At 43.4% G+C, this 24,467-nt stretch overlaps 1 protein-coding gene across 2 annotated transcripts in view; it reads left to right on the top strand.

Annotated features, from left to right (window-relative positions):
* The window catches only part of COL21A1 (collagen type XXI alpha 1 chain), a 353,696-nt gene that overhangs the window by 64,112 nt on the left and 265,117 nt on the right, over positions 1–24,467 (top strand). For both annotated transcript variants that reach the window (XM_030198983.1, XM_030198984.1), the window contains exon 4: positions 13,510–13,678. In XM_030198983.1, the coding sequence (XP_030054843.1) occupies positions 13,510–13,678 (169 nt within the window). The remainder of the gene's footprint in view (positions 1–13,509; positions 13,679–24,467) is intronic.

Below are 24,467 nucleotides of genomic sequence, written 5' to 3'. Positions count from 1 at the left end.
GCTTACCAAAGTGCTACAGTATTTTTGTGAGCCACGTTGAGCCTGCAATCAGTGGGAAAATGTGGGATGCAAATGTTGATAAATAAATAAATAAATAAAGTGCACTCAGCAATTAGCGTAGGCCTGTTAGTGCACAAACCTGGTAACTATTACCACACTGGCATGACAGTTTGTGCTAATTCACATGCCATGTTATGGGGCACAAAATGGGTAGGTTATGTGTGAGAATGGAAGTGGATTGCATTTATTTGTTTCATTTGTATCCCACATTTTCCTACCTCTTTGCAGGCTCAATGTGGCTTACAATACATCATGAATAGTGGAAATGAGAAGAGAATAGGCAATTGGTATTACAGAAGGATTTTGGGTTACAAGATAATGATAAAGCATAAAAGTGAAAAAACAAGAAAACATTTTAAGATAATTCTGGGTACATGTGGGGGATTTCACATGTGATGATCTTAGTGATATGTCTTGTTGAAGAAATGAGTCTTCAGTCGTTTGCGGAAGCTGGTTAGTTCGTAGATCGTTTTTAGGTTACGCGGCAGTGCATTCCAGAATTGTGTGCTCATATAGGAAAAGGTTGATGCGTGCATTAGTTTATGTTTTAGACCTTTACAGTTGGGGAAATGAAGATTAAGGAATGTGCGAGATGATTTTTTAGCATTCCTGGGTGGTAGGTCTATCAGGTCTGACATGTAGGCTGGGGCATCACCATGCATGATTTTGTGAACTAGGGTGCACACCTTGAACGCGATGCATTCTTTGAGTGGGAGCCAGTGTAGTTTCTTTCGTAGGGGTTTAGCACTTTCATATTTTGATTTCCCGAATATGAGTCTAGCTGCAGTGTTCTGGGCTGTCTGGAGTTTTTTGAGTATTTGCTCTTTGCAGCCAGCATAAAGTGCATTACAATAATCTAGATGACTGAGTACCAATGATTGAACCAAATTACGGAAGACGGTCCTTGGGAAGAATGGTCTTACTCTTTTTAATTTCCACATTGAGTGGAACATCTTTTTGGTTGTGTTTTTCGCATGATTTTCTAGTGTTAGGTGCTGATCAATGGTAACTCCAAGAATTTTTAGGGTGTCCGAGATTGGTAGGTTCAGTTTTGGTGTATTGATGGTGGTAAATTTGTTCGAGTTGTGTTGAGAGATGAGTATTAGACATTGGGTTTTTTCTGCATTAAGTTTCAGCTGGAATGCATCTGCCCATGAATGCATGATATGTAGACTTTGGTTGATGTTGTTTGAAATTTCCTTTAAGTCTTGTTTAAATGGGATGTAGATCGTTACATCATCAGCGTATATGTATGGGTTGAGGTTTTTGTTTGATAGTAGTTTGGCCAAGGGTATCATCATTAGGTTGAATAAGGTTGGTGAAAGGGGGGATCCCTGTGGAACTCCACATTCAGGTGTCCATGTGGCTGATGTAATTGAATTTGATGTCACTTGATATGAGCGTGTGGTTAGGAACCCCTTGAACCAATTGAGAACGTTACCTCCGATTCTGAAGTATTTGAGGATGTGTAGTAGAATTCCATGATCAACCATGTCAAAGGCGCTAGACGTGTCGAATTGTAGAAGTAGTATGTTCTTGCCAGTTGCAATCATTTGTTTGAAATTAGTCATGAGCGTAATTCACGGTATATTACTGTTGTCACTTGTGCAGTTAGAGTGGGTGTGCTTGCCTCTTCCTCAAGTGGAGGCTATAAGTGCATCTGCGGTAAATGAGAATACACTTAAGGCCAGATTCAGTAAATGGTGCCCAAAATTAGGTACCGTTATGATCTGTATTATGATTGTGTTCTATAAAGGGAGCCCTGCGCAGAGTGCCCTTATAAGGAATACTAGCTTGGTGCGCTTCTCACACCTAACTCAAAAAAGATATAGTGGAATTAAAAGGTACAGAGAAGGGTGACGAACATGATAAAAGAGATGGGATGATTTCCTTATGAGGGAAGGCTAAAATGGCTAGTGCTCTTCAGCCTGGAGAAGAGACGGCTGAGGGGAGATATTATAGAGGTTTATAAAATACTGAGTGAAGTGGAACAGGTAGCTGTGAATCACTTGTTTACTCTTTCCAAAAAATACTAGGACTAGGGGGCATGCAAAGAAGCTACAAAGAAGTAAGCTACAAAGATAGATAGAGATCTACAAAATACTTAGTGGTGTAGAACGGATAAAAATAAATCAATTTTTTACTCTTTCAAAAAGTACAAAGACTAGGGGACACTGAAAGAATTTACATTGTACTACTTTTAAACAAATAAGAGGAAATATTTTTTCACTCAGAGGCAGATGCATCAAGCAAACGTTAAAAAATCTAAATCGTTAAAGTCCCTAATGATTTTTAAAAAATGAACAATGCACCAAAACAACAAGTCACACATGCTCGGATCGGTATTGAAAAGTACAGTGTATCAAAGAATCATAATACATGTCGGTAATCAGCCCCTAAATCATGCACAGAGCAGCCAAGCGTTATGTTAGCTGCTCTGCGCATGCCACAAACAGTCAAAACACAAGCACATGGCTCCCAAATCAAAACAAAAATAAAAAAAGGGTCGGGAGGGGGCAAAGGCACTCGTCAGGAGCATCCTGTATGGCCGTCCTTGCCCCCCCCCGCCCGAGGTCGCCGTCCCCCCCCCCCTGCTTTACCTGCATTATAAATTAAAAAGCAAAACATACCTTTAGCAGCCCCAGCCCCCCTCCCTTCCTCACTACTCTGTCTCCCCTCAGCTCCCCCTCCCGACATCCTCCGCCCTGTGCCCCGCCCCCTCTTGGGGTCGTCACCGCTATTCCCCCCCTCCATTGGGCCCCCCTCCCTCTTACCGGGCCCATGCAGCGCCTCTCTCCTCTGTCCGAAGGCGCTGCAAGGGCAAGAAGAAAAGCTGATGCCTGTCTTCGCCCAGCTTCGGTCGCGCGTCTCTCTCCTCCTGGGCCTGCCCCCGTCTGACGTCAGTAACCTACGTAGCGCCTTTGCCCCCTCTCGATTCTTTTTTTGATTTTTGTTGGGTAAGGCTCAAACATGCTCTGGATATGCAAACACTACATTGATGTGGTTTATGACACGTTTTCTTTAAGCTTAAACACAGCTCTTTTGGACATATGTAATGTTACGTCCTTTTGACCAATCACAGCGCTTTTAGCTCTGCTAATGCGCTGGGATTGGCTCACAGTTTGTTTTTTCACTTTACGATTTTTCCTGGCACAGAGCTGTCCTAACGAGAGGTACAGACCTCTCGTTAGATTTCCTGCCTTTTTCCTGCGTAAAGGCAATCGGAAAAGGTTAGTGCATCTCGTTTCAATGGGGTTTGTACACAAATTGCTCATCTGCATTCCATTTTCGTTAGCTGCTAGCTTCCTCGGTAAAAGCCCTTTGATGCATGCAACGGATCAAAATTTGATCGTTAAAGGGTTGTTAGAGGATCGTTAAGGTTTAGTGCATCTGGGCCTCAATGAATAGTTAAGCTCTGGAACTCGTTGTCAGAGGATGTGGTATCAGCGGTTTGTGTATCTGGGTTTAGGAAAGGTCCATAGTCTGATATTGAGATAGACATGGGGAAAGCTGCTGCTTGTCCCTGGGATCAGCAGCATGAATCTTGCTACTATTTGGGATTCTGTCAGGTACTTATGACCTGAATTGGCCACTGTTGGAAGCAGGATACTGGGCTAGATGAATCCATTGGTCTGACCCAGTATGGCTTTTCTTATGTTCTTAGTTCTTCCTATAACATGTACAAATGGGGCCTGCAACGAGCATCAGCATTTTTGTATCCATTCCAGGGAATCATGCCAAACTGCCATGTACACTATATTTTTTTTTAGAAAGTTTTGATTTAGAATTAGCCAAAAGGCACACTAAAATTTGAGAACAATGGAAAATGTCCAACCCCGCTGACTTTTTGATATACTTTGGAAAAGACAGATGTGATTTAGAGAAAATATATTCTCTGGTGATTTAGTGCTACAATATGAACTTCCTCCAGTGCTGTTTGTAAGTTATTTAGAATAAGAGAAGAGCTAAATCATACCCTACCAGGACTATGAATACACCCAGGGCCGGCGTTAGGGGGTGGCAAACAGGGCAATTGCCCTGGACCCCTATGCCACAGGAGGCCCCAACCTCCCTCAAGCTGAAGGAGACATAGCTTGCAGGCAGGCTTTGGGGGCCCCTTCCCAATTTCTGCCCTGGGCCCCTGCATGTCTAACACCAGCCCTGAATACACCCAGTTCATGTGGACTGTTAAAGGTATCATCTAGATAAGGATAATATGGTAGGGACACTTTCTGTACTCTGTGAATCTCCCTTGCTTCAGTTACTGAAAGCAATTACAGGCAACCACAGAAAGAAACCTTTTGTGCTAAGCAATTTGGTGATTTATTTATAATTCTAGTTCATTGCTCTTTTAAATATATAAACATAAGATAAATGGCTAGTTCCACTTATCTATACTGAGTGCATTTGTTTTCTGTCTCTGTTTGAAACCCTCTAAACTCAGTTTTCAGTTCCAGGACTGAGTTGTGCCAGACCCCTTGTGCCCACAGGAAGACATCTTAAGTAAATTTGCTCTCTGGCTGCAGCATCATCCTCTAGACCTTCTTGTCTTCCAGAACTTCTTCCCTGAGTTTAAGATGTAATTCTCTTTTTTTCCCCAATGAATGATACCATCAACTTTGACAGCCACATAAAGCATAGCCTTTCTGAGAGCCCCCCTCGTCTGTCTTTACTCATTCCTGACTTCCTGAACAAGCCTAAAAAGACGTTTGAGCTCTTCCCCCATAGAAAACAATTAAAGTGCTTGCAGCTGCTCAGTCTCCTGCTGGAACACCCTGCCAGACTGTCTGTAACTTTGTTAGAAACAACTCTCAAACAATGACATTCATTTCTCTTAGAAATGATAATTTCATATAACGTTCCAGTTTGGTTCTCGGAATTTTTTAGCTAGAATTGCTGTTAATTTTGGGTTTGTTATTATGCTCATGGTGATAGCAGTGGCGTAGCCAAGGGTGGGCCTGGATGGGCCCAGGCCCACCTACTTTGGGCTCAGACCCACCTAGTAGCAGCACACCTATGATTTGGCTGGCAGGGATCCCTAAGCCTCACCAGCCAAAAACTCCCAACATCTGTTCCTCCTGCATACCTTGTAAATAGCAGATCTTCGCCTGCCGCGAGCAGCGACTGATACATACTATTCACACCAGCCCCACAGCCTTCCCTCTGATGTATTCCCACCTATGCAGAAACAGGAAGTTGCATCAGAGGGAAGGCTGTCGGGTCAACATGAGCAGTGTGTATTAGTTGCTGCATGCGAGGGAGGAAGGATGTTTGAGAGACCAAATGGCATGCAGGCGAGAGAGGGAGAGACCAAATCACTTGTGGGACAGGGCAAAGTTATTCTGCCCACCCATCCTGGGGCCAGGCCCACCCAAAATTGGGTGTCTGGCTACACCTCTGGGTGATAGATCCTGTTTTTCCTCTCAAAATATAAATGAGTTTAAGCAAAATATAAATTAATTTTTCCTAAAAGAAGCTATTTTTATTAAAAGGCAGTGGTGTTGGGCAGTGAATTCCCAGAAGATTCTGGTGAGAATGCTTATGAAAGAGAGAGAAGAAGGTGGTCTGTCTCCTCTCTATCTGGAAGAAGAACAAAGGAGCTGGTGGAAGGGAGAGGCAGCAGCCCAATCTCCTGCTTCCTGTGTGTCATCAGAACTGGTCTGCAGCTGGAGAAGGAGGTGTTGCCTATCTTTGGTGTCCATCAGTCAAAGCAGAGAACCACACAATAAAGTATCTGTGGTAGTGCCTCTGACTTTGTACTTTAAGGAGTTGTTCTTGAGGGATCCAGTAGTGGTGTAGAGAGGATCCTCTCACTAACAGGTAGATGATCAAAAGCAAACGCCGGCGCTAGAGGCTCTTAGCACCATACTAGTGCTGGCATTTGCTACTGCCCCATGATCAGAGCCCTCGAGCGCGTGAAACAACGCGCTCGAGGGCTCTTAGCACAAGTAGCATGCAAATGTATGCTAAACAGGGCTCTTAGCGTAAGTAGCTTGCAAATGCATGCTAATCAGCGTTTAATGCATTCATCCCCAATGATCAGCGTCCAGCGCACCAAAGATTGGGTCGCTGGCTGCGACAAACCCTACGCCAGCTCCGAGCTGGCGCTAGGGTTTGCAGATCATTGGGGAGGAATGGTGAGCCCTGTCCAGCATGCATTTGTATGCTGGCAGGCCCCATTCCCCCCTATGTCCAAAATTGGATGTTTCTATGAGAAAGATGTCTTTTTCATAGAAACATCCAATTTTGGATGTCCTTAACTGCCCATTGCAGAAACGTCCAAAATTTGGACGTCCTCAACTGCCCCGTCACAGAAACGTCCAAATTTTGGACGTCCTCAAGTGCCCCATCGCTATACCTCCGACACCCCCTTGAAATTTGGCCGTCCCTGCAACAGGGCAGTTGAGGACATCCATCTTCCGATTTAAAGATGGGCGTCCTTCTCTTTTCATTGGTCTCCAGCCCAGACCTGTCAAACAAGTGCAGGAGGATTGTGCTGAGTGCATGCTCAGGCACAATTCTCCAGCACTTCTACCCCATAATCAGAGATAATTGCGCTGCTTAAATTTGCATGCATTATCTCTGATCATAGGTCTAATAGCGCCCTGCGCTGTTCCAGCGCTATTTTAGAGTGCTGTTTGGAACAGAGCGGGGCTGTTGATCATCTGTCTGTAAGGATATAAGGGGGTAATTCATCAGTCAGCATTAGGGCCTTTACATGGGCATTAGGGCCTTAGGTCCTTATTCTATAAAGGTTATACTCCTAAATTTCTGCTCCTAATTTATGAGCATAATTTATGCTCCAAAATAGATTATGCTCCTAATTTAGGAGCAGAAATTTAGGAGCATAACCTTTACAGAATAAGGACCTTAGTGTGTGCTAAATACTAAGAAGCCCACAGGTATAAAATGGGCTTCTTAGCACTTAGTACATGTTAATTCCCTTAACATACATTAAAGCCCTAATTCCCCATGAAGGTCCTAATGCTGATTGATGAATACCCCTCTAAATCACTCACTCTAGGACTGTTTCTACATGGAGAGAGAGGATGGTGATCTGAGTTCCAGGAGTGAACAAAGATCTACACAGGCATAGTTAGCAGTATATATCTAGAGGGACCCAGCCGTGTGGAAGGTGAAAGAAGAAAAGGAGTACAAAATAATGCAGAGGTGAGGCTGAAAAGGAATGAAAGGTGATTCAACCATTTGGAATATTAAATACCAAAAAGGGCCCTTCAAGAGTCAGGTAGCCAGTCCAAGGAATGGAAGTATATAGAAATACTGTAAGGATAAATAACTTGTTCTGCTTTTTGTGAATCTGCAATTTCAACTTTTATCAATTGAACTGTCTTGATTGCAGAAACCTTTCCCCATAAAGACCTTTATTTTGGAACACCACAATTTTGTCTGAAGTATCTGCTTGAGTTTGTTAGTCATACCTCTTGGGGCCTAAAATAAAAAATTCCTTTCTCCTACTAGAGAATACATTCCAGGGTTTACAGAAGGTCTGTGGGATTTAGTCTTGGAATCAAGTAATCTCTCTGTCTAAGAGGTGTACCCTGGAGAGGGGCCTACATATAGAGCACATGTTAAGTTCCTCAAGACCAGGGGGTGGGTGAACCATACTGCTTGTGGATACCTTTTCTCAAGCTTCCCTTTCCTCTGTGTCCTGCCTTCCTCTGATTTAATTTCCTATTTCCGCGCGGATGGGACAACTAAGAGGGAAAGGAAGGCTGGAGGCAAGCCTGCTGCCTTCACTGTCGCTGCTGCGACTTGAGGTAAAATAAAAGATTTAAATGCAAGGTAGCAGGAACGAAAAGGGGAATGTTGTGGGAGAAGAGGTGTGCAGGTGGGGCTGGGGTTGGAACTGGAACTCGGGGCTGAAAAGGGGGCAGGTGGGGGCTGGGGCGAGTCACTAGACATGGACGGGAGGGGAGGGCAGGGGAGAGTTGCTGGATATGGATGGATGGAGGGAAGGGCAGGAGAAATGCTGGACATGGATGGAGGATAGGGAAGACAGGAAGGAGATGCACATGGATGGATGGGAGGGAAGAGAGGAAAAATGTTGGATATGGATGGAGTGGAGGGCAGGGAAGGAAAGACAGAGGAAGGAGATGCACACGGATGGAGGGGAAGGGAGAGAGGAGAAATTCTGGACATGAATGGAGGGGAGGGACGACAGAGGAGGAGATGCACATGGATTTAGTGGAGAGAGGAGAAATTCTGGACACGGATGGAGGGAAGAGAGAGAAAGGAGATGCACATGGATGGAAGGGAGGGGAGAGAGTTGAAATGCTGGAAATGGATGTAGGGGAGAGAAGACAGAGTAGGAGATGCACATGGATTTAGGGGAGAGAGGAGAAATTCTGGACATAGATGGAGGGGAGGGGAGAGAGTTGAAATGCTGAACATGAATTGAGGGGAGGGAAGAGAGAGGAAGTGAGATGAACATGGATGGAGGGGAGGAGAGAGAGGAGAAATTCTGGACATGGAGGGGGAGAGAAAAAATGGTGGACATGGATGGATGAGAGGGAAGAGAGAGGAAGGAGATGCATATGGATGGAGGGGAGAGAAGAATGAGGAAGGAGATGCATACTGATGGAAATGAGGGAAAGGGAAAAGAGGAGAAAAACTGCACATGGATAGAGAAAATAGGCAAAAGTTGGTTCTACTCTATACCTCCTCCAGTCAAGTCCGCAGAGGACCTAGCTTTTACCTATGGATGTAGGGCAAGAAATGAAGAAGAAAGGAGGAAAGTAAAGAAATAAATGGAAAAGAAGCCCTGGAAATGGAGTTAAGGGAACAGATAGAGAGCAGCAGAATCAGAGACTTGGATCAATATGATCAGAAAAACAAAGTCACATGACAACAAAGGTAGAAAAAAAATCATTTTATTTTCATTTTAGTGTTTGGAATAGGTCCAATTTGAGAATTTACATCTGTTGTCTTATTTTGCAATGTAAAGCAATGTGTTTCTTTCTGTTTTTCTGGTATTGTGCTGCATGCAGAGTCTGTATGCTAATTTGGTTTGTGTCATTTTGGGTATACAGGAGCTGTAACAGCTTACAGAAATTATTTATAATGAAAAAAGACAAGCTATTTTTCTTCTCCTGTACTGGCGTAATATTTTCAATGATTATTGTTTATATGCACCATGGCTGGTAAAAGGGGTGTAGCTAAATGTGCCAACATTGTCCAGTTCAGCACACTATTAGCAGCCAAGTTCATACAAAGTTAATTATGTTCAGTGGAAAACAAATCTGTTGGCTCAGGCTCATTGCTATGTGAATATTCAATCACTGTTTCATTAATACTACCAAATATTACATATTAAGCGGATTCATTTTAATTAATTTATCTAGTCCTTACATGCACATGGTTTTGCTTTTTAAACCCAAAGGTTTCCTGTGATAGTATTCTACATATTTGAATTAGTTTTTCTGAACAAATTTTGCTTGATTTGTCCTTACCTACTATAATAAAACGCACCCTCAACGTTCTGAGGACACTGACGTCACTGAAGTCACTCAGACTCCCAGAACAGTTCATGGATTCATGGTGGTGAAGCCACCCCACAGACCCATGCCCCGCCCTTGCGTCAAACGTCATGACGTCGAGGGCGGAAAAATTTTTTTTACTAAACAAACGGATCACACCCACCCCCTGCCGACCCACCCGCGGAAACGGAAACCAAGACCACTGTTCCGACATCCAACACCCCCCCCGCCCGCGTGCCAAACCTCAAAAACTAGAAGCCCCGCCCACATAATGGTAGATCCGCCCGCCCCGCCCCCCCCCAAAGCTGCAGGTCAAAAGAAGGAGGTCCAACACCCCCCCGCAACAACCCCCTCCTAAGCCACCCACCTTCGCGTTGCTTTGCCGGCGGGGGACCCGAAACCCCGCCAGCACAAGTCCTGTCTGCTGACTACAGCGTCATCTTCGGCGTTGCTAGCCTGTGCAGGCAGGGCTTCTGTGCGTCTGACATCCTGCACGTGCAGGACATCAGACGCACAGAACCCCGTCCTGCACAGGCTAGCAACGCCGAAGATCGCTGGAGGAGTCAGACTCACTCAGCACACACACAGGACTACTGCTGGGGGGATTTTGGGTCCCCCGCCAGCAAAACTACGCAACGGTGGGTGCGATGGCCATGGTGGGTGGGATGGCGGCGGCTGGGTGCATCGCCGTGGGTGGGATGGCGGCGGGAGGGGGGGCATCGTGCGGAGGAGGCGCTTCATTCCTTCTTCTTAAAAGCAGGATCCTCCCTCCCCCCCAAAAACTGAACCATACAACACACACACACACACACACACACACACACTCTCATCTGGCACCGCTTCCTTACCCCCCCCCCCACACTTACTCACTTACTCTCATTTGGCCACACTTCCTCAACGCCCCCCCCAACACACACACACTCTCATCTGCCAGCGCTTCCTGAAACCCCTGCCCCCCCCCACACTCACTCATCTGGCTGTGGTTCCTGACCTCCCCCCCCCACACACTCACTCTCATTTGGCCACACTTCCTCAACGCCCCCCCCCAACACACACACTCTCTCTCTCTCTCATCTGCCAGCGCTTCCTGAAATCCCTGCCCCCCACATCCACACTCACTCACTCATGTGGCAACCCCCCCACACCACACACACAGACACACACACACACACTCAGTCTCTCATATCGCACCACTTCCTGAACCCCCCCCACACTCTCGCTCATCTGGCAGCGCTTCCTGAAGCCCCCCCCCCCACGCACACACTCATGTGGAAACACTTGATAAACCGCCCCCCCACACACTCACTCACTCATCTCGCAGCACTTCCAGACCCCCGTACCGCTTCCTGAACCCCCCGCACCCCTCTTCTTCCAACCTGAACCCCCCCCAACACATCCCCCCTCCCCCTCCTCCAGCACACCAATTGCTTGGGTGCAGTGGCGGGAATCTCAGACACCAGAAACAAAGGGGGGGGGGGCTGACACTACAGAGACACAGGAAGGGAGGTATCTCTGTCACACACACACTCTCTCTCACAAAGTCTTTCTGACTCTCACTCTCACATACTGTCTCACACTGTATCACATTCACTCTCTATGTGTCACACAGTCACTCACACACTCGCTTGGTCTCATACACTCACTCTCATAGAGAATCTGTGTCTCACACACACTCTCTCTCTCGCACACACACACACACACACACACACACTCTCTCTCACACTGTGTGTCACATATGCACTTGCACACACTCTCATTCTCACACACACACTCTCTCACAGACACACTCACACCCAGACTCACTCTCTCTCTCACACACACACACACACTCACACTTTCACTCTGTCTCTCACACAGTCACTCTCACATACACTCTCCCAAACATACACACTCCGAGGAAAACCTTGCTAGCGCCCGTTTCATTTGTGTTAGAAATGGGCCTTTTTTACTAGTTTAAAATAAGTCAATATTTAAAACACATCTTGTCAACAAGAGGTGGGGCTAGGTGGGACGGGGACGGGGACGGGGGGGGGGGGGGGGGCACCAAACTGGTCTGCACAGGGCCCTGCAATTGCTAAGACCGGCCCTGAGAAATTGTATTGTATAGTATATTGGGTTAGATTTCTGGATTTGCCACTGTCCTATAGGCAGAGAGTGATGACAGCATGGAAGTTGGGTCCAGGAGGATTACACAATGGGCCAGTTCAGTCTTTATCTGCTATCATCTGCTAGATGCAGGACAAGCAGATTGACAGATAAACAATAGGGAGGGGACAGGATAGAGGATGTATGTGGCACTCAGAACTGCCATGGAGTGGGACACATGAGGAAAACAAGAAAAAAAAAAAGAATGGGAGAAGACCAATCAGATTCCAACACAAGGACAAACATTTATTAAAATATACAGTAGATTTATAGACTCGACGCAGTTCTGCATTTCTGCGCTGAAGGTGCCTGCTTCAGGAGTCAAACAGTTCTATTCAATGGACAATTCAGGATAAAAATTCAGTAGTCCAAAAGAATGTCAATGCAACGCCATCAAAGAGTTATAGTATTGGAATAATGCATTGAAGTGTCACAGCATAGACACGGGAGAAATTGCTATCCTTTCGCTAAACAATGATTTTTCCTGTTAGTAAAAGGGCCCTTAATTTTCTACCTGATGCAACAGAGGGTTAAATATGTTGCCCAAAATCACAAGGAAGAGCAGTGAGTTTTGAACCTAGTTTGCTGGTTGTCAGCCTGATGCTCTAACTACTAGGCTTCTCCTTGTGATAAATCTTTTCTTGGTTCTAATAAACAATATCGCTATCCGATAAATGATTACCCCCTTAAAACATACCACAAAGTTTTAGCTAGATCAGTTTTCAAAACTGTGTGGGCAGGTGCAATGTACATATGGATTTTGCACCAGGTCTTAGAAGGAATGTATGAGTAGATTTTTCCTTTGAAATTTGCCCCAGAAAAATGTGCACTGGGATAAATGTTTCAGTTTGTCTTGGGATTTTTGGTCTTTTCAAAATTATTTTTGCATTTTTTTTTTCATTTGTTTGACACAATTGAGTTATTACAAAATGTTAAATGTGTGGTAAAATTTTTAATGGATGAAAATCAACGGTATGTGTATTAAATTGATTCTGAATATGCTAAAGAATGCCCATCCTTACCTGCTGAGATTTGCAAATAATTTTTCTGGGTATTTTTTTTTCTATCCAAAACAATGTATCTAGTTTTGAGAATGTAAATGCCTTCCCAGGCCTAAACCCACACTGGGAATGCTGCTGTGAAAATGTTGTTAAAAATACTCCTGCTGTAGAACGATGTGCATACCTTTGCCTCCATACAGGGTGGGCAATTTTTGTTTAAATAAAAAAGGCCCTTTTATTTTCTTCCCCCACCACCTGGAACAGTCTCTATCTTGAAATTTGAGCTGAATTGTCTTTTACCAAATTTAAGGTGGTCATTAAGACCTGGCCAGTAGTTGAGTATTGTGATATTCAGACTGCGGGAGTTAGCACGTGCAAATTCTGATACCAATTAACTTCAATAATTGATTTTTATTGCCAATTATTGCTAGTTAAGGACTCATTGATCAATTAAGTTGCACACAACTTTGGGGACCATATACAGAATCCGGGGGTATGTGAAAGAGGACACAATATTTTAGAAAAAGCACACTCTTTCCCGATAGTGGAACCATCACACATAAGTGAACTACTGTGCATGCTTAAAGTCCGCATGTTAGCCCTATTAGAAAAATATTGTGCCCTCTTTCTGAAATAGTGCACCCTCTTTCCATAGGGTGCTCACTATTTTCAAAGAATGTGCAGTATTTTCAGTAAGATGAAAATGTCCATAAATGACACAGGAAACAACATGAATTAAAACATTTCTGGTTGCCCTACTAGCTAGTAATAAATATTTATTTAACTTTCTTTCTTTCTTTTTACAGAATCTGTTTGCCCAACAAGAATTCCTGTGGCAGCCCGGGATGAAAAAGGATTTGATATTCTTTTAGGGTTAGGGATAAAAAAGAAAAAAGCTGTTACAATTGAAGGCTCCTCACCTAATACGAAAGCTTATGAAGTAACATCACTAGTCGATCTAACTGAACTTACAAGGTACATGACTGAATTATATTTCATTACTGACAATGTTTTCTAGTAGATGACCCAGAAAGTACAGATCTTTAGTTATACTATAAATGTGTTTTATTTACAAAATTATAGAACAATATCAGGCTTATTTTTGAAAGAGAAGGGTGCCCATCTTCCAACACAATTTGAGAGATGGGTGTCCTCTCAGGGTCGCCCAAATCGGCATGATCGAAAGCCGATTTTGGGAGCACTCAACTGCTTTCCGTCGTGGGGACAACCAAAGTCCACGGGGGGGGGGGGGGGGGGGGGGTGTCGGCAGAGTAGCGAAGGCGAGACTGGGGCGTGACTAACACATGGGCGTCCTCGTCCGATAATGGAAAAAAGAAGGGCGTCCCTGACGTGCACTTGGCTGACTTTACTTGGTCCATTTTTCTTGCGACCAAGCCTCAAAAAGGTGCCCAAACTGACCAGATGACCACCAGAGGGAATCAGGGATTAGCTCCTCTTACTCCCTCAGTGGTCACAACCCCCTCTCACCCTAAAAAAAAACTTAACATTTTTTTTTTTTGCCAGCCTCAAATGTCATACCCAGCTCCCTGACAGCAGTATGCAGGTCCCTGGAGCAGTTTTAGTGGGTGCAATGCACTTCAGGCAGGTGGACACAGGCCCATCCCCTCCCCTACCTGTTACACTTGTGGTGGTAAATGTGAGCCCTTCAAAACCCACCAGAAACCCACTGTACCTACATGTAGGTGCCCCCTTCACCCCTTAGGGCTATGGTAGTGGTGTACATTTGTGGGGAGTGGGTTTTTTTTTGGGGGGGGGGTTGAGGGGCTTAGCACCCAAGGTAAGGGAGCTATGCACCTGGGAGCAATTTCTGAAGTCCACTGCAGTGTCCCCTAGGGTGCCCGGTTGGTGTCTTAGCATGTGTAGTAAATGCCAGTAGGTATCAGGGGTGGACTGACCGGGCAAAGGGCAGTGCCTGAGAACTCAGGAGCTCTGGGGAGCCCAGAAACTCTCCCTCTATCGCCGTCACAGCACAATACAACCCCCTGAGCTTCAGTGGGCCCTCCCAAGTCCTACCTTGAAGGGCCTTGGTGTTCTAGTGGACTCTGCGATAGTAGGAAAGAACACTCTTTCCTGCCCACTGCTGCTATTCTGCCTGGCACTGTGTTTTAAAAATGGCTGCCAAGACTCCCTGCGGCAGTCTTGCGAGACAGTCAAGACCCACAAGAACACCACGGGAAGTCTTAGCACCCATTTTGGAAACACGGCAGTGCCGGGCAGAATAGTGGTAGTGGGCAGGAAAGAGTGGGGTTCTTTCCTGCTCCCGAAGAAGCCACTAGACCACCAGGGCCCTTTAAGGTAGGACCGGGAAGGGCCCACTGAGGCTGGGGGTACTGTAGTATGCAGGAGGGGGGCGGCAGCTGCAGTGGTACGAGGGCTGTAGTGTGTGTGGGGGGTGGCGGCAGCATGGTGGTGGTGTGGCGGACAGCAGCCAGGGGAGCCCAATGACTTTTACTGCCCGGGGGTCGAGATCATTGTTAGTGCACCCCTGGTAGATATAGACCTGCATGGTTCATCCAGACTGCCCAACAGGGTGGCCAGAGTTATATCTGGCACTCTGCATAGATTCTACTTCTTCATGATTAAGCACTGGCATCATAAATAGGGCAGTCAGCAACTTGCCACCTTGTCAGCCTCATATAGGCTGTTATATGATGCAATCTAAGAACATAATACCATGATACTTTTGCTTTCAACCCTCAAAATGTCTTCCCCTCTTGATACCATTGTTTTCAATCCAAAGAATGTCTTCTCCTCCCCCACCACTAACTAGCATCATTTATTCTCAAATATCAACTTTATGATTCTACCCCTCCCCCACATATGTAGTACTTGCAATCATAGCATGTGCTTTCAATGTGATATGATGTACACATACATAATCTCTTTCTCTTCCTGCCAATTTTGGGACACACACTGTAGAAGTCTGCCTGGTATCTGTCCTACTTCACAACTACTGGAGTTGCCATCAAAGCTCACTCCAGTCTTGATCCTGATTTGTCTTTGCCATTTAGAGGACCCAAGCTAGCTATGAGGCCATTTAAGTTTTGTTTTAATTTAATGCCATCCTTTTTCTATATAGGGATCCTCTGTGTTTATCCTACACATTCTTGAATTCTGTCACTGTTGTTTTCACAACTTCTCCTGGGGAGGGCATTACAGGCATCCACCACCCTTTCTGTGCTTCCCCATCTTTGAAAAAGATTAGTTTGCATGTTAAAACATTTCAAGTATTTAAATATCTATATCATATCCCTACATCCCTCCTTTCCTCTAGGGCACGGATTCACAACCCGATCCTCAGGACACACCTAGCCACTCATATATTCGGATATCCACCATGAATATACACAAGTTAAATTTGCATGCACTACCTCCATTCTATGCAAATCTATCTCATGCATATTCATGGTAGATATCCTGAAAACCTGACTGGCTAGGTGTGTCCCAAGTACTGGGTTGAGAACCCTTGCTCTAGGGTGTACATATTCAGGTCTTCAAGTCTGTTTTAAGACATCTTTTGACACAAGCCCTATATCATTTTTGTCTCCTTCTTCTGAACTGCCTCAAGTCTTATGATGTCCTTAGTGAGATTTGGCCTCCAAAATTAAACACAATACTCCAAATGGGGCTTCAGCAACAACTTGTTATCTAGAAAGATTAGAAGAATAGTCTAATGTCTGGCGTAAGAAGTGCAGAGAGTTGCACATGGGGTATAGAAACCTAAAAGAGATGTATTTTCTAAGGGATGAGAGGCTGATAAGCACAGACTGGGAGACAGACCATGGGGTAGTAGTGTTGGAGGATCTTAAGGCAACTAAACAATGTGACAAGGTGGTGGCCATAGCCAGAAGGATGCTAGGCTACACAGAGAGAGGCATATACAGTGGAAGAAAAGAAGTGTTAATGACCCTGTACAATTCCATTCCATTCCCGTTTTTTATATCCCACATATTTCCAACAGGAATCAAAGTGGGTTACACTAAGAATTCAATCACAATCTGAGATCTTTCATAATTCAGAAATATATTTATTTGATAAATATTTCTGAATTATGGAAGAACTTCTCATATTGTCCACTTTCTCCGGGATGTCTACTCTGTTGCAAAATTTTGTGTCATTTGCAAAAAGGCAAACTTTTCCTTTTAACCCTTGATCAATCGTCCCCAATATTGATCCTTGAGGCATTACACCAGTTCTCTGGTCATCCAGTCAAAGGAATCAATAAGATTTGTTTGACACAATTTTCCTTTGGTAAAACAGTATTCCCTTGGAACTCGTAAGCCATTGGATTTTATTATCCTTTCCTTCAGCAGCATCTCCATTATTTTTCCAACCACTGAAGTGAAGCTTACCAGCCTGTAGTTTACCACTTCTTCTCTGTCACCATTTTTGTGGAGAGGGACCACATCATTCTTCTCTAATCCTATGGAACTTCCCCTGAATCCAAGGATCTGTTAAACAAATCGTTAATAGGGTCCACCAGAACTTCTTTGAGCTGTTTCAATATCCTTGGGTGTATCTCATTCAGCTCCATGGCTTTATCCAATTTCAGCTTTTCCAGTTCCTCATACACCCTTTTTTCTGTGAACAGAGCAATATCTACTCCACTCTCATATATACCTTTGTCAGCTGACAGAGGTTCTTCTACAGGAAATTTTTTTTTCTGTGAATACAGAACAGTTGTCCACCTTGTACTCATCACTCTCCATATATCGGTTCTCAGCTGCATTCAGTCTCAAAATTCATTTTCTTTTGAATATGGTTTTGGATTAGAGTGGTTGCCCAAGTACCCTTAAACAGATCCTAATTAAGCCATTGTTTAAAGATAGTAAAGGAGACAGATCAAACTGTCCCCATCTTATACAAAGTTGTGTTAGCGGCTGCCACGCACTAATGCTGACATAGCCCATTCACTTTGAATGGGCTGTGATGGCATTACCACATAGACAGCCACTTGCGCAGCTTTGCAAAAGGCGGTGTGTGTAAATTATCCTATTTTCAATTTATCATTTTTATCAAAAATTGTAGAAACTATAGTTTGTGGACAGTTAATTCATATGGATACTTTAGATATTTGGCTATAACACAACTGGGGTTTAGGCAAAATTACAGTATAGAATCAGTGATAGTAACAGTTTTGGAGAAAAAAGGATGTTGAGAGATAAGGGGATTGCAGTTTTGCTGGTTCAAGTTGCTATGTGTTCAACTTTTGATGCTAAAAATAATGGGATTTTACTAGACAAATTGTCATCTATGGAATATCAAGGGTAGTTTTCAATTGACTTCTAGACTTTCACTCATGTTCAGTAAAGAGAGGAATTAATACATCAAAGTCTTGGATTGTGCATTGTGAAATTCCTCAGGGATCTCCCTTGTCCACTACGCTGTTCAAAGTATATTTGCAATATTTAAGTGTGCTAATGGAAACTTTGGGTTTGACTTAATACTGATGTGTTGATGATGTTCAAATAATTTCACTGGTAGAGTCTATTCTAGAAAAGACATATGGCAAATTTGTGCAGTGTATGGAGATAATTTGGTCAGATAGTAGGCAAGTTTTTAATCCTTAATCCAGCAAAAAAAAAATAATAAAAAAAAAAAATATATATATATATATATGTAAGTTAAGAGTGAATTTCCCTCTCAAGGGCTAGTAATAATGGGAAATTTGGTCCAATAAGATGTTTGTGTTCAGTCTGAGAGTTGTTATTGCCATTTGTTTGACTATCAAAAATCAAGTAAATATGGAGGTTAAAAATTCATTCTTGAATTTAAGATTGATTAGGCAAAAATTAGATTTTACCCAGGGGAGGAAGTTTTGAGGGAAGTGATTCAGGCTTTAATAATCTCTCAGCAGGATGACTGCAATCTGGTATATATAGGCCTCTCAAAGAAGAACTGTGCTAGATTGTGATTGGACTAGAATACAGCTGCTACAATTATAAAAATGTCAAATAAATAAATAGATATTGGTTGAGCTCCGTTGTCTCTCAGTGAAAGTAAGAATTACATTTAAATTGTTAATTACAGTGTCTAAATATATTTGTGGATTAGGACCAAATTATATATGTAACTAGTAAAAAAGGCCCGTTTCTGGAACGAATGAAACGGGCGCTAGCAAGGTTTTCCTGGGAGTGTGTATGTTTGAGAGAGAGAGCCAGAGTGAATGTGCAGGTGTGTGACAGAGTGAGACTGTCTGTGTGACAGTGTGTGTGTGTGAGAATGAGAGTGTGTGACAGGGCCCCCTCCCCTGTTCCTAATGCCCCTCACCCCGTTCCCTCCCCTCCTTTTCCTCCTCCTTCCCACACTTTGGGTTCCTTAAGGCTTTCAAAAGTCTATGTACCCCCGTGGCCCTAACGCCCAGTATCCGGATACCCCACCGCTTTCCTCCTCACCCCTCCCCCAAGATGTAATACTTTCACGTCCTTCATTTTTTAAAAAAAGTGTCCTATCTACCCTGTGTACGAATGCCCGGCATTCAGATTGTGTTCCTCTCGTAAATTTTCATTTCTTTCATTCATTCAGAACTTGTCCCCCCCCCCCCCCCCCCCCGAACACTTTTGGTTCCTTCAGTCTTTTAAAACTCTCCTGTGTACCCCTGTGTGCTAATGGCCAGCATGGAGATTGTTTTCCTGTCCCAAATTTGCATGTCTTTCAGTCATTCACAACTCCCCCCCCCCCTTCTCCAGTTTAACACTTTCGTTTCCTTCAGTCTTTTAAAACTCTCCTATGTACCCCTGTGTCCTAATGGCCAGCATTCAGATTGTTTTCCTTTCCCAAATGTTCATGTCTTTCAGTGGTTCAGAACTCCCCCCCTCCCCCCATTTAACACTTTGGGTTCCTTCAGTCTTTTAAAACTCTCCTATCAACCCTGTGTCCTAATGGCCAGCACTCAGATTGTTTTGCTTTGCCAAATTGTCTGTCACTGATGTCACTGAGGTCAGTGTGTGCCTGCCTAGCAGACCACTTCTGGCAGGCACGGTCCCAAGCACATCCTGTTGGAGGTGAGAATTATTATATAGGATATGCTTTCTGCTTAAAGTCCAGCAAAACATTTGAGATCTGAGGACCTAATATTGTTAATAATGCCATCAGATAGATATTATAAATTATTGGCCTCTAGACAGCAGACTTTGAAAGGATGAATATCATGTGACTGGAATGCATTGCCAAAGACATTATATTACGAGAGAAATCACATCTTCTTTAAGAAATTAAAGATATGGCTATTTTTACAGAGACTTGTCAGAAATCCTGCTTCATATTCCAGCACAATGAAGACCACACAACATACTTTTTGGAGTTCTTCAAACTAAAAATTGTCTACTGGGATACTTGATAGATATGAATAGCTTGGTAAATAGTACAAGAAATGCCCAAATGTTAATACAGTTCACAGTGTAATCACTGAATAATCCTCACACACTAAGAGGTGCATTTTCAATATGACATCTAAATCTGATTTTGGACATTTTGCAGAAAATGTCCAAAGATCCAGTAGCGAACATGGCCATTTTAAAATTAGAAAAACATCCATTTTTTAAAATATAAAAATGGCCATTTGATAGACATTTTTGTGCTCAGTGCATCTATCTTTTAGGACCATTTTCAGGGGGGGAAATAAAAAACATAAACAAGGGAAAAAAGCACAAAAACAAGTCATTGGGATGTTTGGGGGGGGGGGGGGGTTGTCACTAAGTACAATAGCCACACAGATATCCCAACAGAGCAGTAGTGCACCCTAGGGGGCACTGCAATGAACTTCATATAAAAGGTCCCAGGAACACATCTCACTGTTACCCCTTTATATTGTTTGGTGAGCCATCCAAAACCCATCCAAAACCTACTGTACCCTACTGTACACCACTACAATACGCCTATATGTAGGTACAGTAGGGTTTTGGTTTTTGGTGTGACAGAGTGAGATGTGGACCTAGGTCTCCTTCTCTACAGTACACTGCACCAACCACTAGGTCACTCCAGGGACTGCTTGCTGCTCTAATAGGACTGGCCATAACATCTGAAGTTGTCAAAGAGTATGTACTGTTTCTTTCACAACTTTGGGGGTTGTGAGGGGGTAGTGACTACTGGGGGAGTAAGGGGGAGGGTCACACCTTAATCCTTCTAGTTGTTAACTCATCATTTAGGGCACTTTTTTGTGACTTAGGCATGATTGAAACAAGTCTAGACCCAAACATCTAACTTTTAGCCCTGAACATTTTTGATTTGTTCCATTATGGCAGAAAAATGTCCAAGTTTTGGGAATACCCAAATCCTGCTCCCAATACGCCCCCTTGTGATTTTGACATACTGCAGAGAAAAATGTCTCAAATCCATGCCACTTTATGCCATTTTTTAGACATTTTTCTATTTTGAAAATGTGCCCCTAAGGTTTCTTTATCTGCTACACCTAACAAATATATTCTTTGGAATGGGATTCACCTTGGGTGTTTCCTGTATTGGTTTATGTGGAATGTGCTAAAGACTTACTCTCTTTACACCCACCCATATGCTACCACAGGAATTCTTCTCAAATCACAGCAGATGAGCTCCTACTGAATTCCTCTCTGAGAAAAACTCTTGTGTCAAGAACTCTTGGGACAAGTAGCAGCTAGAAATATCAAAGCATACTTTTGGAAATACTATCTAAACTGTGAGGTGACTACAGAAAATCTTTCCTGCTCATTAGTGGGCTCCAAGAATATATGAAGTTAATATCCCTCTACCTAAGTCCTTCATATTAGGTAAAAGATACACATTACATACCTTACGTTTGATCTCCCTCTCCTGGGGCCCTCAGAACTGCTCATATACCAGGCAATCCCAACATATAACAAGTACTCTATTTTCTACTTCTAGCTGCACATATCTATGAAGACTCATAGCTTCATTTGTCCACTTATCTTATCATCTCATTATTTATTTATTATTATATGAGCTTGATATACCACATTTAGTGCAATGCACAGTAAAGTGGTAATTAAAGTGGAAGTGGGGAAAAAAAAAAAAAGGAATAATGAGGAGGGAAAGAAGACAAGAAAAAAAAGAGGAATAATAAGGAGGAAAAGAAGACAAGGCCATGACTGTGAAAGAGGAAGAGAAAGGAGAGTGGGGAAAACAACAGGGAGAAAAAAAAGACAGTGGAGATGAAAGGGATCACAGTAGGAGAAGGTAAGGGGGGTGCCAGATCAAACTAGGAGCTATTCAACACAGAAGTGCAAAAGCTAGTTGAAATAACCAGGCCTTAATTGCTTTTTTATATTTAGGAACAGATGTTTCAGTGTAAATATGTGAAGGGAGGGAATTCCAGAGTAGTAGGCCAAGATAAGAGAAGGCTGTATCCTCAATGATATCTAGCTTAAGATGAGAAGGAGGGGGAAGTGCCAGAAAATCCATATGTAAGGAACAAAGAAAGTGAATGGATGTGTAGGGTGACAGAAGGCTCACTAAATAAGATGCATTCAACACATGGGCTTTAGAGCCAAGGAGACGATTCTTGTACTTAGGATGGGTTTTTGACAGGGAGTGTTCACTTATTGAGAGTGGGAAAATATAATTGCAGTGATGTGTGAAATAGAGAAACTTAACTGCCATTGACTTGATTAACTGTAATCATTTAATGGATGAAAGTGGCAAGCCATTATAGAGTGCATTGCATTAATCTAAATATCACTACAAACTGTAATAATTTTTGCTTATACCAGAATTTGAGAAAATATCATGCAAAAACTTCAAAAAAAATTTAAAAAAAAGTGAAACCTCAATAGTCCAGGGAGAAGTCATAGGCTTTTTAACATAGTAACTAAGGGGCCCTTTTACAAAAGCACAGGAGGGCTAACGCGTGGGTAGCATGCACCCAATCGGCACTACCACCAGGGTAGCATGTGTGCCCACCGGTAATTCTAAGTTTGGCGCACACCAAATCCCGTGGTAGAAAATCATTTTCTATTTTCTACCGTGGGGGCATTCCCGGCGGTTACCGGCAGTGCTCCCACGTTGGCGCACGCTGAGCAGTGCATGAATACCACATGGGCAGTGCATGAGCCCTTACCGCTAGGTCAACGGGTGGCAGTAAGGGCTCAGGCCATAAATAGGAGCAAGCTGGTTTTATTATTAGTGCAGACCCATTTCCCGGCCCATTAAAAAAATAGCCTTTTTCTCAGCCACGGTAAAAAATGGCCCAGCGCATGCCTTAAAGACGTGCTGACACTACCGCAGGACACATTTTACCGCAACTTTGTAAAAGGACCCCTTAGTAACATAGTAAATGATGGCAGAAAAAGACCTGAACTGTCTATCCAGTCTGCCCAAAAGTCACACTCATTATCAATTCATGATTAAATCAACAATGAAAGTGATATTACATACTTTATAATGGTCTTTCTTTGGTGTATCTGGGACATGGACCGTAGAAGTCCACCCGGCTCTGTCCTTATGTTCCAGCTATTGGAATCAAAGTCCACCCCAACCTATCCATGTTGTCATTTGTGGGACCCAGACTGTGAAAATCTGCCCAACACTGTCTTTGGTTCCAGCTACTGAAGTTGCCATTGAAGCTCTTTCCAGCCCATCCTAAAGTGGATTGCCATATACAGAACACAGACCTACAAAGTTTGCCCAGCACCAGCTTTAGTTCTTCACAGCTGGATCGCCATCCCAAGTGTCACTTTAATTTTTTTTTTGTTTAATACCACCCATTTTCTAAATAGAGATCCTCTGTGTTCATCCCATGCCTTTTTGAAATCCATCACCATTTTTGTCTCTACCACCTCCCTCGGGAGGGCATTTCAAGTATTAACCACCCTCTCCTTGAAAAAAAATTTCCTGACATTACTCCTAAGTTTACCATCCTCAGCTTATATCCTCTAGTTTTACCATTTCCCCTACTCTGGAAAAGATTTGTTTCTATATTTATACCTTTCAAGTATTTAAACATTTGTAACATATCTCCCTGTCCCTTCTTTTCTCTAGGGTATATATGTTTAGGTCTTCCAGTCTCTTCTCATATGTCTTATGGCGCAAGCTTCATATCATTTATGTTGCCTTCCTCTGAGCTGCTTCTAGTCTTTTTACATTTTTAGCAAGATATGGCCTCCAAAACTGAACATAATACTTCAGGTAGGGCCTCACTAGTGAATTGTACAGGGGCATCAACACCTCCTTTCTTCTACTGGTTACTTCTCTCTGTATGCAGCCTAGCATCCTTCTGACTATGGCAACCACCTTGTCACACTCTTTTTTGTCACTTTAAGATCCTCGGACACCATCACCCCAAAGTCCCTCTCCCTGTCTGTGCATATCAGCCTCTCACCTCTTAGTACATACAGCTTGCTTGGATTTCTACTCCCCAAATGCATCACTTTGCACTTCTTTGCATTAAATTTTAATTGCCAAACATTAGACCATTCTCCTAACTTTTGCAGATCCCTTTTTGTGTTTTCCACTCCCTCCAGGGTGTCCACTCTATTATAAACCTTGGCATCCTCTGCCAAAAGGAAACTTTACCTTTTAACCCTTCAGCAATATCACTCACAAATACATTGAACATGATCGGCCCCAGTACCGATCCCTGAGGTACTCCGCTACTCATTTTTCCTTCTTTCAAGTGAATTCCATTGACCACCACACTCTGGAGTCTGTCAACCAGTTTCTAATCCAGTTCACCACTTTAGGTCCTAACTTCAGCCTGTAAAGCTTATTTAAGAGCCTCCTATGAGGAACCGTGTGAAAGGCTTTGTTGAAA

The sequence above is a fragment of the Microcaecilia unicolor genome, chromosome 3 (genome assembly GCF_901765095.1).
Source record: "Microcaecilia unicolor chromosome 3, aMicUni1.1, whole genome shotgun sequence".
Lineage (NCBI taxonomy): Eukaryota > Metazoa > Chordata > Amphibia > Gymnophiona > Siphonopidae > Microcaecilia > Microcaecilia unicolor.
Note: the sequence above shows the minus strand (reverse complement) of the source record. Positions and strands in the feature narration are given on the sequence as shown.